Consider the following 13695-nt stretch of genomic DNA (forward strand, 5'->3'; position numbering starts at 1 on the left):
AGGAAATATTTTTTTATGTAGCTGCTATGCTCTTGAAAGAAAACTTGTATGTAAATTTCAGCATTTATCCGAGACCCAAAGACTCAGCCATACTGGAAAACTTACACACATAATTGAAAACTAATTTTAGCCTTCTGAGTTCTTCAAGACAGTATGTGTTACTACTTTTCCTTTCCCCAAAGTCTGGTAAAACTCACTTCAGAGGCAAAAATAGGTCATATTTCACTTCTTAGCAGGTCCCTAATCAATAAAATATGTTTGAAAGTTATAGACTGAACACTGTATTCATATGTGCAAATCACCATCAGATAGTGAATGTTTCACAGCTACCTTTCATCCTGTACTTCTTACATGTTTTCGTGGGCTATCATGTCTGAACAAAAGACCACTTTAAAAAAATCTGTGTGAAAAAAAAATGAACCCAAACCGCCGTTTAAGGGTTAAGTGAATGAATGCCTCCCTTTATACCTCTGACTTAAGACAACTTAAGACAGAAGAAGGGCTTTTCAGGAGGACGCAAATTCATCACTCCACATCCAGCTCTCTTAATGACCCTGAACTGAGAACAGTGTCCATTTGCCTTTCTAAAGAAACTCAGGTTTACACACGCACAAAAACGACACTTCCTACAAAATATCTGAAAAGGCGTGCCCTGTTATTTTCTTCTCAGACACTATCCCTTGAAAGAGAGGCTGCACTGTGAAAACAGAAGTAAAACAGCTACACTCCACCAATACACGCACCCTGAAATATGTCTCTTTTTCAGAGCACAGAGAAAACTTCCTACTTGTCAATGCATAACCCTATATGGCTCGCCTCTCTTTATTCCTCCCCATCTAAATGTACGCATGCATTTTTTCAAGGTTTCATTTCTCACCTTTGAAACAATCCTCTAATGTCAGACCACATTTTAAACTCAATAAAAAATAAATCAGAGAAGAGTAAAACTCTTTGAAAGTCATTTCCCTCTACCTTAGTGCTTGCTTTAGTCTTGGGTGAAAAGCAAGCCCAGAGCATTTAAAACAAGATTTATGAATCAGGCTCTTTAGGATGAATGTTTTGCAATGTGCCAGTGGTTAAAAATTAACTCTGACAGGTGTAGGAGAGCAGGGGGGAGAAAGACGCATTTATTTTCCACTCTGGGCTTGAGGGTGCAATATCAGACTTCAATTATGCTACATTAATATTTCTGAATGTATCCATGAAATCTGAAATATGTAAATATGCTTATAATGGGTTCCATTCAAGGCACCCCATGTTAAACAGTCCTGTTTTTACCTTAGCTGCACTATAGCAATCTACCTTAGCTACCTAAGTATTATAGCGTAGACATAATACAATGATTCCAGAAAACCTGCTCTTCAGCTGTAAATATGTTTAAGATTTTTAGTAACAAAGGAAATAGCACTTACTCTGTGCATAACCCCTCAAACCTTACTTTCCCCACATAAGGGGAGAATCCTTGCTTTGCAGATTTGCTAGACGCATTAAATGACGTGGCATGTCAAAGTTCTTTGAAAGTTGAGGCACTTATATATTTAAAAACAATTCATTTGGATGATTATCATTCTGTGCCCTGTTCTATGCTGGGAAGAGCTCAAAAGGAGTGGCCCTTCTCCATGAGAAATGTGATTGAGCAGCTGAGAACAGTTAAGAGTACAAGGACAAGGGGCTTTGGGGCAGAAACACACTGACAGGTCATCAGCCTGCACTGCAAGCAGGGGGAGGACCCACTTGGCCACAGACAAAGCGGAGGGCACTGTCTGGGGCTGCTGTGTACAGATGTACACTCTGTGTGCTGGGTAAAGGCACCTGGGCAAAGTGGCAGGAGGAGCTGGCACTAAAATCCAGGCCCCTCCATGCAGCACACCACACAGAGAGGAAAGGGCATCATACAAGGGCACCTTCCTGCCTCTAAGCATGCACCCAGGAGGCAGCACCTACCCAGTGAATATCTTTTTCACATTTGCATTAAAGCCCCTGCAGGCTCCCAGGGGCCTGTCTCTGCTGGCTGGGAATGTGGGGTCAGTGGGGAGAATGGCCCGACAGGATTCCGACAGCACTCACCAGGAGTGGTGGAGTCGAACTGCAGGGTGAGGCGAGCTCTGGCAGGGCCTTAAAAAACTGGAGTTGCCGCAACAGACAGTAGAAACATACTCTCAGGTCATGAGCTTCAGTGCCTAGCACCTCATTTAGTTCTCACAACAACCCCAGGACAGAGGCATTATTCCAATTTCACAGACCGGAAAACAGTTTGGAAAGGTTGAGTTACTTGATAACAAACTTGGCAAGTAAGGAGGAAGAGTTGAAATTCAAACCCAGTTCTATTTGACTCACAAGGTTCTTTCCATGGCATTAACCGACAGAGGGAGTGATTTGGAGCCTTCTCCCAAAAGTTATAAAAGCTGCATGTGGCTCTTTACTGTGTGACCCAGGGGAGCAAATGTCACCTCTTCTTAGTTCACGACTTGCTGGAGACTCGGACGCTGGTGACTGGACACTAGAAACAGCACCATTCGTTGCTCACAAAGGTTCCAAAACCCCAGGCAGTGGGGGCAGCGGACGGGGCGGCCGCCAGGAGTCCTTGCACAGGCCTGGCCCTGGCACACGTGGGCTGGGTGACGCCAGGTGAAACGCTTAGCTAGCCCTGCTGGCTTTACCTTCTTCACGTGCGCGCGGAGAGCTGGACACGGCTTTCAAGTCTGGCGTGATGCTTTTTATGATACTGTCACTGAAAATATTTCCTGCTCTTTAGAATCTGATAAAAATTTCAAGCCATTATTTTTGTACTTTGCAATTTATCTTGAATAAATCTTTGAAACTCCTTGGACTGAAAACCTATTTCTCCTTCCTCTATTCAAATTGTACCTATTATTCAAAGCCCATTTCAAGTCTTATTTTTTTCATGAGCTTTTTCTGTCTACTCAATTACTCTAAAAGAGCCCCAATCACATCCCTAAAATTCATTTTGTACTTGCAGTACAGGCCCTTCCATCTAGTATTTAATTAGGTGCCATGTGCTAATGGGTCCTCTCCCAACTGACGCTCTGCCTCAGTCATCATCAGTGTTGTCTCTCCCTGCAAGTTCTACCTGGGAAAAACTCGCCAACATGTCTCTCTGCCCTGTAACAGTCTTGCTATCCCTTCTGACAAATGTCATTCATGTGTTCATTTCTATTCATAACAATAAAGTTATTGCAAGTGAATGATTTGTGACTGGTTGGGGAGATGCTGGGTGTTGTACTTCTAAAGTCCTCTGGTGCCAGCACAGGCAGGGGCAATGATGGAGGACTCTACGAAAATGTCACTTTCCCACCAGGCCTAAGAAATCATTTCTCCGACCCAGGGCCTCCTGCCAATCATCTGCACTGGAGCCATGCCTGCGAACTAAGGTGTTCAGGATGAGGCGGTTTTCCTGGACGGGGCAGTATATTTTCACAAGTGAGAGACACTGAAGTATCTGTTTAATTCCAAAGGGCCTATATAATTTCCAGAACAGCACTAAGAGATATCACACAAAGGGGAAAATGGCTCAGACCAGGGTTTAAAATGACTTGCATTCATTTTTTTTGGATGAAGCTGAATGAATTCTGGGATGGTCTAGCAAACGTTCAAGGCTTTATTTATCATTCTTCAACAGAGCTGATGAAACTAATCTGCCTTTGCAATCAGCACACCAATTTCTTATACAAGCATGTGGGCAGGGTCCATGACATATCGAGCAGTTTTAAGTGTGCATTATGAAAACGGTTGCAGATGAATCTTTTCTGTGGCAGAATTAGGCAGAAACTGATAAAGACATTTAACCAGTTTACACTGGTCAGACTCATTCATCTCCACTATGGATCCTACTATACCCTGTGTAGTGGAGATTCTCAAAAATTCCATGTGATACATTCATTTGTGGGTATCTGTCACACCCTGCCTGGCATTCAGCTTCTACGTCTTCTCTCTTCAGAGGGGGAGCCACTAAGGCCTGGACCGCCACTCAGCCCTTCCCTGCCAGCAGGGCCCTGCTCTCCCTAGGGCCTGAGTCAGACTGCCACACCAGTCAGGGGGAAGTGAAAGATCGTAGCCCAGCCCTTGGCCCAGAGATTTGCTTGGTTCTTGTTAGCCCTCTTCCTCCCCACCCATGTGATTAGTTTAGGGAAGGCCACCAACGAACACCTAAAGCACCACGCTCCACACCTGCCCCAACCCCTTATCAGAGGGTCCTTCTAATGTCACTGCAGTCTTTCCTGCTGAGCCCAGAGGCAGCCTCTGAGCATCAACACAGAGCTCCAGGACCCATAAACAATGACCCAAGTGCTCACAGGAGATGAAATCTTTGGGCCACGCCCTGGACTTCAGCCCCAGGCCATCCCTGTGGACAACCATCTCTGATGCAGTTTACCTACAATTCGGGGTCTACCTACGGGACATCCTGCTTGCTGTGGAACATACCACACATGCCTTACATATGGTTCTGCTGCCCTCCTCTTACTGCTGCAGACCATATCTTGGGTTTGTCCACAGAAGGTCTGCCCAATACCTGCCTCGTTTTAACCCAACCCTACAGGTGGGTTTTCAGCACAGGCCCTCACCTCTCTCAGTATGCACCTTCCAAAAGCAAACAACCAACCCTGGCCATGGAACACCTGAGAGAGCACAGCTCCGGTCTCCACTGCATGGCATTGACACCTGGGTCCCCACGCCTTCACACACAGAGATACATGTGGTAGCTCATAGCAGCCTCCTTTGAGGTTTTATTTAAATTCCAGGCATAAATTAAAATTACAAGCAACACCTTTTACTGGTCCTGAAACTTTCATGTACAGGACCTTAATCACTATTCTAAATGACCTGCTTTTAACCAGTATATATAGCAAACTAAGGTTGTTTAGGCTTTCCACAGTCGAAGAAAAGTGCATCAGTTTAAATTAAGCCCACTGCTAACACGGTCTGTGTTTCCTGCTTTGTTAAATGGCTAGCTGAATGCCAGCCTGCTTTCAAAGAAGTGCCTAGCTTGCTCTGACTTGCCACAGCGAGCACCCTGGTTCCATACTGCTTGCATTATTGAAAATGTTTACTTTGACAGACATTTCTCAGCAGACCTGCTTCCAAAAAACACATTCCCAAATACTTTAAATTATATAGTAATTATAAATCCCCTACTTTCTAAATATTAGAAAGATAAACAAAAATGTCAACAGCTAAAACGAGCTCCATAATTTATGCACGACGAGAAGCATGAAAGGTGATGGGAACAGAGAGCTCTCCCAACAGGCATCATCTAAAAGCAGGACCGTTTAAAATCCGCAGACACTGAAATATGGATGACATACACCAGCCACACTACCATGCAGCTACTTTTTCTTTAATCACGAGAACCCATGTTATTGTGGATCTCAGTTCCACAAGAAACTTATGTTATTTCAGATGAAGTTCAAAGCCACCATTTTTCAGGCTCTCACAACCAACCAATGAGAGAAGCTCGAATGTTCCAAGGGCATCATTACCTGGTGCAGGCTGTCGTTCGTTCCATTCTGTTGAGATTAAGATTTCTACCGCTTTTATGAGGTGTTCAGTATTCTCAGAGCTAAAAAAAAAAAAAGAGTTCTATTAGAAACATTTTCCCTAAATGACACGCTCATTTTCATTTACCCACATCCCAGTGTTAACATGCACATGCATCAGGGAACCAGTGTTTTCAGAGCAAGGGTAACAGCCCGTCAGCCCAGGACCACCCTCACCACCCAAAAATACTCGTTTCTCTTCTCTCACTTACCTGGCTGCTGGGAATCTGAAAAGCAGAGGGCTGAAAAGTTCAGAGAGCACTCTTGCAGTCAGAAGGTTTTTGCTGGAGCTTTGGGAGAGCTTGAAGAAATGTTTCAGCAAATACTGAAGCGTAAGCCAATACTGATGAGGTATGTTAGGTGACCTAATGAGCTTCTTCAACAGCTGGATATATTCTTCTGAGCTTTGAACTTCTACAAGTTAAAATAAAAACAGAAATGAGGAAAAAATAAGAGACTGTTTCTAAGTATCACTGAATAAATGCCTAGAAAATTTCTGTTCTAGCTATAGAAAAAGGAGTCATTCAGAACAAAGTCATCAGGAGAAGCAGACAGTCCATTTGTTCTTCTCATTAGAAAAGGCATTGTGAGAAAGTAGAAATCTCAAGTCAAATGGAAATGTAAGAAGCTCTTGGTGTAAAAAAAAAAACACAAGAGGTTCAGGGTGTTCTGGTAGAAATCTGCCCTCTATGGAGCAGCTGCAAGTGTGATTGGCTGAGTTGGAGGAACATCAGATAAGTATCACAGGTTTTAACTTTGAAGGTTACAAACCACAATTTCCTGTCCCCAAAGCACTTTAACTGAGCATTAGCTCCTAAAACTGAGAGTCCTCTCCCTCAACACTTCTGTAATGGCCACTTGAAGAATATAAGAACACCCCCAGTCACTGGATTCTAGCCCCCATCCCTGAACCCAAGGATGCCACTTGGAACACTGTGGCCTCCACTGACATAATGAGCTTTGTTAATGCTGATAAAGGTTAACAATTAGCCATTTGAACATGTGGACAGTCTCCCTGAGCAAATGAGAATTTTGGGTGTTCTACTATAGTCCTCAACATTTTTGGCACTAGGTACTGGTTTCATGGAAGACAATTTTTCCACAGACCAAGGTTGGGGAGGGGGAGACAGGAGGTGGAGCTCAGGTGGTCATGCTATGGATGGGGGCAGAGGGAGGCTGGGGACCCCTGTTCTATTGGATGCTAATGGAGAGAAGTTGAACTGGTGGGAGTAGGGGGCAGGGTGGTGGGGGAGGGGTCAAGGGTAGGCAGGGGTGGGAGGAAAGACTCTTAACATTTTCTAGAAACTACCTCTTCATATGCAGAAGTTACAAGCACATCATCTCAGTATGTGTTCAATGAGGCTCTCAGAAGAGAAAACAAACCTTGGGCTAAAGAAATCATCTCATTGTAAACAGCTACTGGAATGACGGGATTCGGCAGGTCCAAGAGATAGCGTTTGAAAGCGTCTGCTAAAACTTGAACATCAACTGTTTCCAAGTCCATGGAGGCGGCATCTATGATAGAAACATTTAAAAAAAAATTACTTCAGACATTTTATACGTTGGTTGGGCCAATTTTCTGAATGTCTGACTTCAATATGACATATGAAAGGAAGCAATGAGGACCAGTATGGGTTTCTCACAGGGGCTGCTCCTTGCATTTCGAACAGAACAATTTTTCTTTGTATGGGCCTGTCCCCAACACAGCAAGCATTTAGCAGGATGGCCCTTGCCCAGGACGCCAGGCGCATATTCCCAGACTTTGTGCCCACAACCCATAAGTTGAAGACCCCACTCCCAGTATCTCAGAACGTGACTGTATTTGGGGGCAGGTCTTAAAGAGGCTTTAAGTTAACATGAGGCCACTATGGTGGGCCCTGACCCAATCTGACTGGTGTTCTTATAAGAAACAAGGAAATTTAGATGCACAAAGACACCAGGGGTGCACGCACAGAGGAAATGCCACGTGAGGACACCGCAATAAGTCAGCCATCTGTAAGCCAAGGAGAAAGGTCTCAGAAGAAGCCAAACCTGCCTTGATCTGGGACTTCTAGCCACAGGAATTGTGGATAAAATAGGATGCTATTTTTTAAGCCACTCGGTCTGTGTGATTTTGTTATATCAGCCCTAGCAGACTAATGTAATCCCCCAAAACATTTCCAAATACCCTTTAGAGGGTAGTTTTGCCCCACTGAGAGTTCTGCCTAGGGGTTGGCTAATCATATAGTAAATGCTTCCTAAAACCTCAACAAGAAAATGTGAAATGCAAATCCACAGAATTCTGAAAATTTGAGTTGCTAAATCCTTTATTTCAGAATTAATATAAATTTAACCTGACAGAGAGACTGATTGGACAGTAAGGTATAGAATTTTAGCAATCTCAAGAATATCCATGAAAATAACTTGAGCATCTTTAGAACATCTCTCCCTAATTCTGACAGGGCCTTACAATTAGGGTGTTACTAATCTTTTTTTTTTTTTAAGATTTTGTTTATTTATTTTCAGAGAGGGAAGGGAGGGAGAAAGAAAGAGAGAGAGACATCGATGTGCAGTTGCTGGGGGCTGTGGCCTGCAACCCAGGCATGTACCCTGACTGGGAATCGAACCTGCGACACTTTGGTTCACAGCCCGTGCTCAATCCACTGAGCTACACCAGCCAGGGCGAGTGTTACTAATCTAACCAGTGGGTTCTAACTGTCTCATAAGAATGAGAAGATGAGCGTATCTGTCCAATAAACCCTTCTGCTGCAAAAGAGATCAGGTCATTCAGTAATGCAGTGATGTGGATCGAAGTGTCTCTGTAAGGGCTTGAGCTGGAAGAGACACAGGGCCCAGCAGAAGACGGCAGGAATGGCCATCTAGAAACGAGAGGCATTTGGCTGCTGCTGATGGGTGCACCCTAGTGACACGAAGGGTCACTTGAAAACTATCTGGAGACTCAATGGAGAAAAGGTGAGCTGATGGGCAAAATGCCACATTTTTAAACAAGACATTAGGAATTGTGGTGTTACAAATAAGTTGAAAAGCAGAGCTGTTGGAAGTGAAGATAACACTTTTGTTAATTTGAATTCTGATACAGCTATGAATGTTTGAGACATTAGCAAGAACTAACATACTGTAGTGACTGATTGGAAGAGGTTGGGACCTAGGAGAGAATGAGAAAGAATCAAAGTTTACTCGAGGGCGTTAGAGCATGAGCAGGAGAAGGTGGTATTCTAGATACCCAGACCCAAGTGTGATATTATAAATCACGCTAGGTTGAGCCTGAAGCTGCAAATGTTCCTTGGACACATACTTATCATAATCCAAACTCGCCCAACTAACCAGGCAGATTTTATAAAAGATAACCACACAATACCATATAGCTCAGAGGAGTGCATCTCACAGAAAATGGAGATAGGTTAGTTTGACTAAAAGAATTATTAAACCTAACAGGGAGAGAATCAAAGGGTTAAATCACTTAAATGTCCTACAGAGGACCGATGAGAGGCATGGCATCCCTAACAAGCCCGGGGGAGGTGACACCAGGTCAGTGCGTCAAGCAGCCGCCTCGGAAGGAGTGCAGCTCCTCACCGGGGACTGTCAGGCAAAACCATGCGTGCATCACCACAGGAACATTCCTCCACAGCCCCTGGTGGTGGGCACGCCGCTGCCTGCCCCTCACACTTTGCCCGTACACTTCACTTACCATGTCTCTTTGCTAGCAAACTAAAATTGCTTAATTTGTCATCCTTTAAAGTGTGATACACCCATAGGTGATGTGGTATAAACACTGAGACAATAAATATTCCATGCATCCCTCCAGGAAACAGGGTTTCTGCTACGTTCTCTGCACGAGAGCAGTGCTGATGAGTTGTATCTCTGCGATGACACTTCGTGAACAGTATGCTAATGATGTGTCTCCCTGCCACACTGACAGCACCTCAAGGGCACAGACTGCGGCTCTTACCTGTCCCGCTGGCTCCCCCAGGCCCAGCCCAGCACATAGAATGTGCCTGTTCGACGTCTGTGGACTAAACTATAAAAAGTCCTTAGAGTAGGGCTTTGGTGCATTAACATTGTACACGAGGGGCATCACAAAGAACCTTTGTCGTCTTTGGATGAAATAGCCTTATCTCAAGTCTTTGGCAAGTCTGCATAAGCTCACCTTATGTCAAATTCTGCTAGAGTTTGTGACATAAGATGTTCTATTATCTTTTTAATGTAACTTCCAAAGCTTCTCCGAGTTTCTGATTTCTGTCCTGTGTGTCCCTTTTTGCATTACACCTCTTCCAAGAGCAATGTATGACTTTTGAAGCTAGCTAGGTGAGAGGTATACACTCTTTAGGTCTAGGTCAGGGGAGTGTACATCCTCTCCTCCCCAACTTCACAGTGAGTCTGGTCATGGCAGGGAACCAGTAAACTCTCCAGTGCTTCACCCTTCCTCCAGCTGGAACAGTGTCCTCTCCTCAGCTGATCTCTAGCTGTGTTAGTAGTTCTTGGTTTTGCTGGCAATGTATGGAGACATTTTTGGTCCCAATCAGGGAGACAATGGCATCTAGAGGGCAGAGGCCAGGGATGCTGCTAACCATCCTATCTCACAAACGACAGACCCCTACAACATAGAATTATCCATCCTAAAATGTCAATAGTGCTGAGGTTGAAAAGGCCTGATTTTTAAGCACTGACATATAACTGACATATAATACCGTATTAGTTTCAGATGCACAACAAAAGGATTTGTTTCTGTGTATACTGTGAATGACTGTCCCAGTAAGCCTTGTTAATGTATTTTTTTAATGAAAACTTTTAAAGATAAAGCCTGATTCAGGTTAAGGAAAACCAAAACAGTCAGGAAAAAATTCCAACCTTTAAAATTTAAAAGAGAAATGAAAGAAATAATTCATTTTGGGACAAGATAGTGGGGAAAAAAGCGTAAGGACTTTTGGAGTCAGAACCATTTGGGTGCAAGCCAGACCTTCGCCATTGGTAGAAATGAGTCCTCGAGGCACAAGGTTCAAGTGTGGACGAAGGGAAAGACCTTAGCAGGTGGCAGCCAGAGTGGGCTGCTGCCTTCCTGCCTGTCCTTTCCAGACGCTGGTAATCCACAGGGTTGGTTAAAAGGTCATGTTTCTTCACTTTGCTTAGTGTAAATGACTCATCTATGAGCTTCTTCCAGCACACAACAATATTTTTATGAATTGAAAAATTCTCAAGCTGCAAAGAGCTCTGGTGGATCAACTCCTATATTTAGATAATGTTTACTTTTTTTTTGCCACAAAATTCATTTTCATAGTATCGTATAGAATCCAAATGAGACCAGTGTTCTATGTGTTTTGGTCTCAGACAGGGAAGGAAATCTGTCTGTCAAAATAGATTGTTGACGTGAATTTGGTTGTTTATTCCACCTCACAAGTGGTGTAAAGGTTTTTTTAAAACTAAACTGCATCATTTGTGTTTGGTCACATTTAAAAACTCAACCACTATTTCTCAAATAACTCCCCTTTCATCAGTCTCTGATGTCTGAACATTTCCTGTGACATGTTCAACTTGACCGATTTTCTGACCAAAACAAATGTCACTATTTCAATTGGCTAAAAACAAAATTCAGTGTTTCCTTAACACCCTAGTAAAGCTGTTAAGAAAAAAGAAAAACATGTCTTTCACCTCTAATTTTATGCCAGTTAACTTCTAGTGACCTACTCTGTGGGTAAGACAGGAGACACAGCAGCAAAGAGGATATACCCTGCACAAGGGTAACCTGATTTCCATGTACAAAGGAAAAAAATAAAAGTTAAAAAAATTATTTTTAAGCTTCAAACATTGGGGTGGAGCATTTCAAGTGAAACTATTCACTGATAAAGATCTAATCTCCTTCTTTTTCCCCAGAAACCTCTTTTCTAAAAATTTTCATAAGCTGCCTCATTTTGAAGCTGCCTCACACTTTAAATTTTCATTTGTTAACTACCAGGTAGACCTTCTTTACACACATGTCTCAAAGAGCTTCTTCCAAAAATGGGTTTCAATCTTTTTCATTCAAACATACATCAGTTAAAATAGTGTGAGGCATAAAATTATTTTTCTAAAGTGAAAACCGTTGGAAAGGAATGAAGGATCTGAGAGATTCTAGAAGCTGATAAAAAAAGATGCCTTGCCAGAATGATGGCAAGTGAATGTACTCACATGTGTACAGTTTTATTCTGATGGCAAAGGAGGGAAAGGACAAATAATAGAATCACCACCTGGCTGAATAAATTGATGTCATTTAACCAATGGTGTGCAGGAGCTGGGCTGCACCCACTCACAAGGGCCACTGGCACTGTGCCCGATTCTGCCCAAGTTGGAGTTCAGTGGTAACATGAGAGCTGAAATTGATCATGATGAGGATATTTACACCATGGAAATGGGCAAATGCAACAAACCAGGGTTTTTTCTCCTCCCTCTGAATTTTTAAATTCAGAGCGGGTTTACCGGTACACCATGGAACACAACAATATTGTGATGCTAATGTAAATATGGCATGAACAACAAGCAAATGAGAAAGGAAGAAAGCAAGATAGAATGAAAAGGAAAAAGAGAGAGAAAGGGAAAGGGTCAAAGGAGACATTTGTTAAATGACACAGACTTAAAAATATTTTTTAAACTGATCCAGATGAATTGGATGTAGCCAGATGCAGGGTCAGAGAAAGATGGTAGATATGCAGAGTCACAGAAATCCCAAGAGGCTGTTTCTCTCCCCTGTAACTCCAGCAGGAGCCAGAGGCTCCTGGCTGTGATGACGACCAGCATGTGTACAGGCAGGCACGCACACACGCCCCAGCACAGGAGACAGACATCAAAGGTCTGCATTGCTACCGTAATAGGGCAGAGGGAACTAGGCTTGATTTCTGGGCTCCATTCAAACTTAGAATGTTGCATGGTTTTAAATTCAAGTGTTTCGTGCTTGACCCGACACAGAAAGGTAAGAACTGTCCTTGTCATTTGTATCTGTAGTTCCAAGATACTCACCACAATCAAGAAGCTGTCGTAATTCTGCTGGGTTGCTGGAGCTCTGTGTTCTGTATAGAGTTGAACATTCCAGACCTAGGACACAAAACAGAGCGAGTATGCAAAACACAGCTCTCTGGAGAACCTGTGAGCCGGCTGCCAGAAAGACATTCCAGCTTCCATCCAGTATCTATTCTAGACGTGTACCAAATATTCTTGGAAGTCAACTCCTACTATTCATCTTATCTGGCATGCATGTCAATAATTTTGGCAAAATCTTCTGGCCCCTAAGGAACCAGTTGATTATATTTCTTAAATTATGGAGAACTTAATAGTTCCCATACAGGAACTACACGTTAATATGGAGCTAGAAATCAGACCAAGATTTTGTCCCCCGTACACAGCACAAACCGCTGAGTCTAGCACAGGTATTTAATGAGTGCCCAAAAGACAAACACAAATTTTAGCACCCATGATACAAGGTTTATAACAAGTTAACTCACTCCCTCTACCCGTCGAATTACCTTTCTTTTCGATGGCTTCTACTAGCTTGATAAGAAGAGGTGGAGCAATGTCAGGAGGGGCAAACTGTTCTGCGAGATCCGGAAGGGCCAAAGCTGCAAATAAACAAAATCCGATGACTATGTTTACACTTTGCGGCCATCAAATGCATTAAACAACAATGAAGAAAATTTAAATACAAAATAATGTAATTCTATCTGACAGCAGCAACTCAGGCCCCGGTTAGAGACAGCCCTGTGCCCGGCCCTGCCCTTTAGAAGGCTCCTCTCTGGGCCTCTTCCCACAGTGTCGGGAGTTTGGGGGGCCAGGGAGACACGGCCTTCTCTCCTAGGACACTCTCAGAATACTTACCAGGAATCCCAAAATGCCTTGCCCCAATGGCTTCTCGCGGCCTCTTCCCCAGGGCAGACCTCCCTGCTGGGGTGCCCTCCAGCCCGAGGAGTCAGGATGGAACACGTTTGGATATGCAAGGCCCCTGAAAAGCCACGCTCTGGGGCAGAACTTGGGGCCCAAGAAATCTAAATTCAAATCTGGCCTCCTGGTCATTATGAAGAAATGACTGTCCAGGAAGGAGACTAGAACAGATTTCATCGAACAGTTTGTTAGCATGACTTATAACTTTAACATATTCAGACACAGGGTATGCAGGTCT

General features: G+C 43.5%; 1 protein-coding gene across 1 annotated transcript in view; it reads right to left on the reverse strand.

The window, feature by feature from the left end:
* The window catches only part of PIK3R1 (phosphoinositide-3-kinase regulatory subunit 1), an 83028-nt gene that overhangs the window by 15255 nt on the left and 54078 nt on the right, over positions 1-13695 (reverse strand). Inside the window, exons 3-7 of the mRNA XM_045847720.1 lie at positions 13046-13138; positions 12543-12617; positions 6939-7070; positions 5768-5969; positions 5499-5578 (exon numbers count right to left, since the gene is read on the reverse strand). Coding sequence (XP_045703676.1) covers positions 5499-5578; positions 5768-5969; positions 6939-7070; positions 12543-12617; positions 13046-13138 — 582 coding nt within the window. The remainder of the gene's footprint in view (positions 1-5498; positions 5579-5767; positions 5970-6938; positions 7071-12542; positions 12618-13045; positions 13139-13695) is intronic.

Source organism: Phyllostomus hastatus, unplaced genomic scaffold, assembly GCF_019186645.2.
Source record: "Phyllostomus hastatus isolate PE091 unplaced genomic scaffold, TTU_PhHast_1.1 phas_contig_58, whole genome shotgun sequence".
Classification (NCBI taxonomy): Eukaryota; Metazoa; Chordata; class Mammalia; order Chiroptera; family Phyllostomidae; genus Phyllostomus; species Phyllostomus hastatus.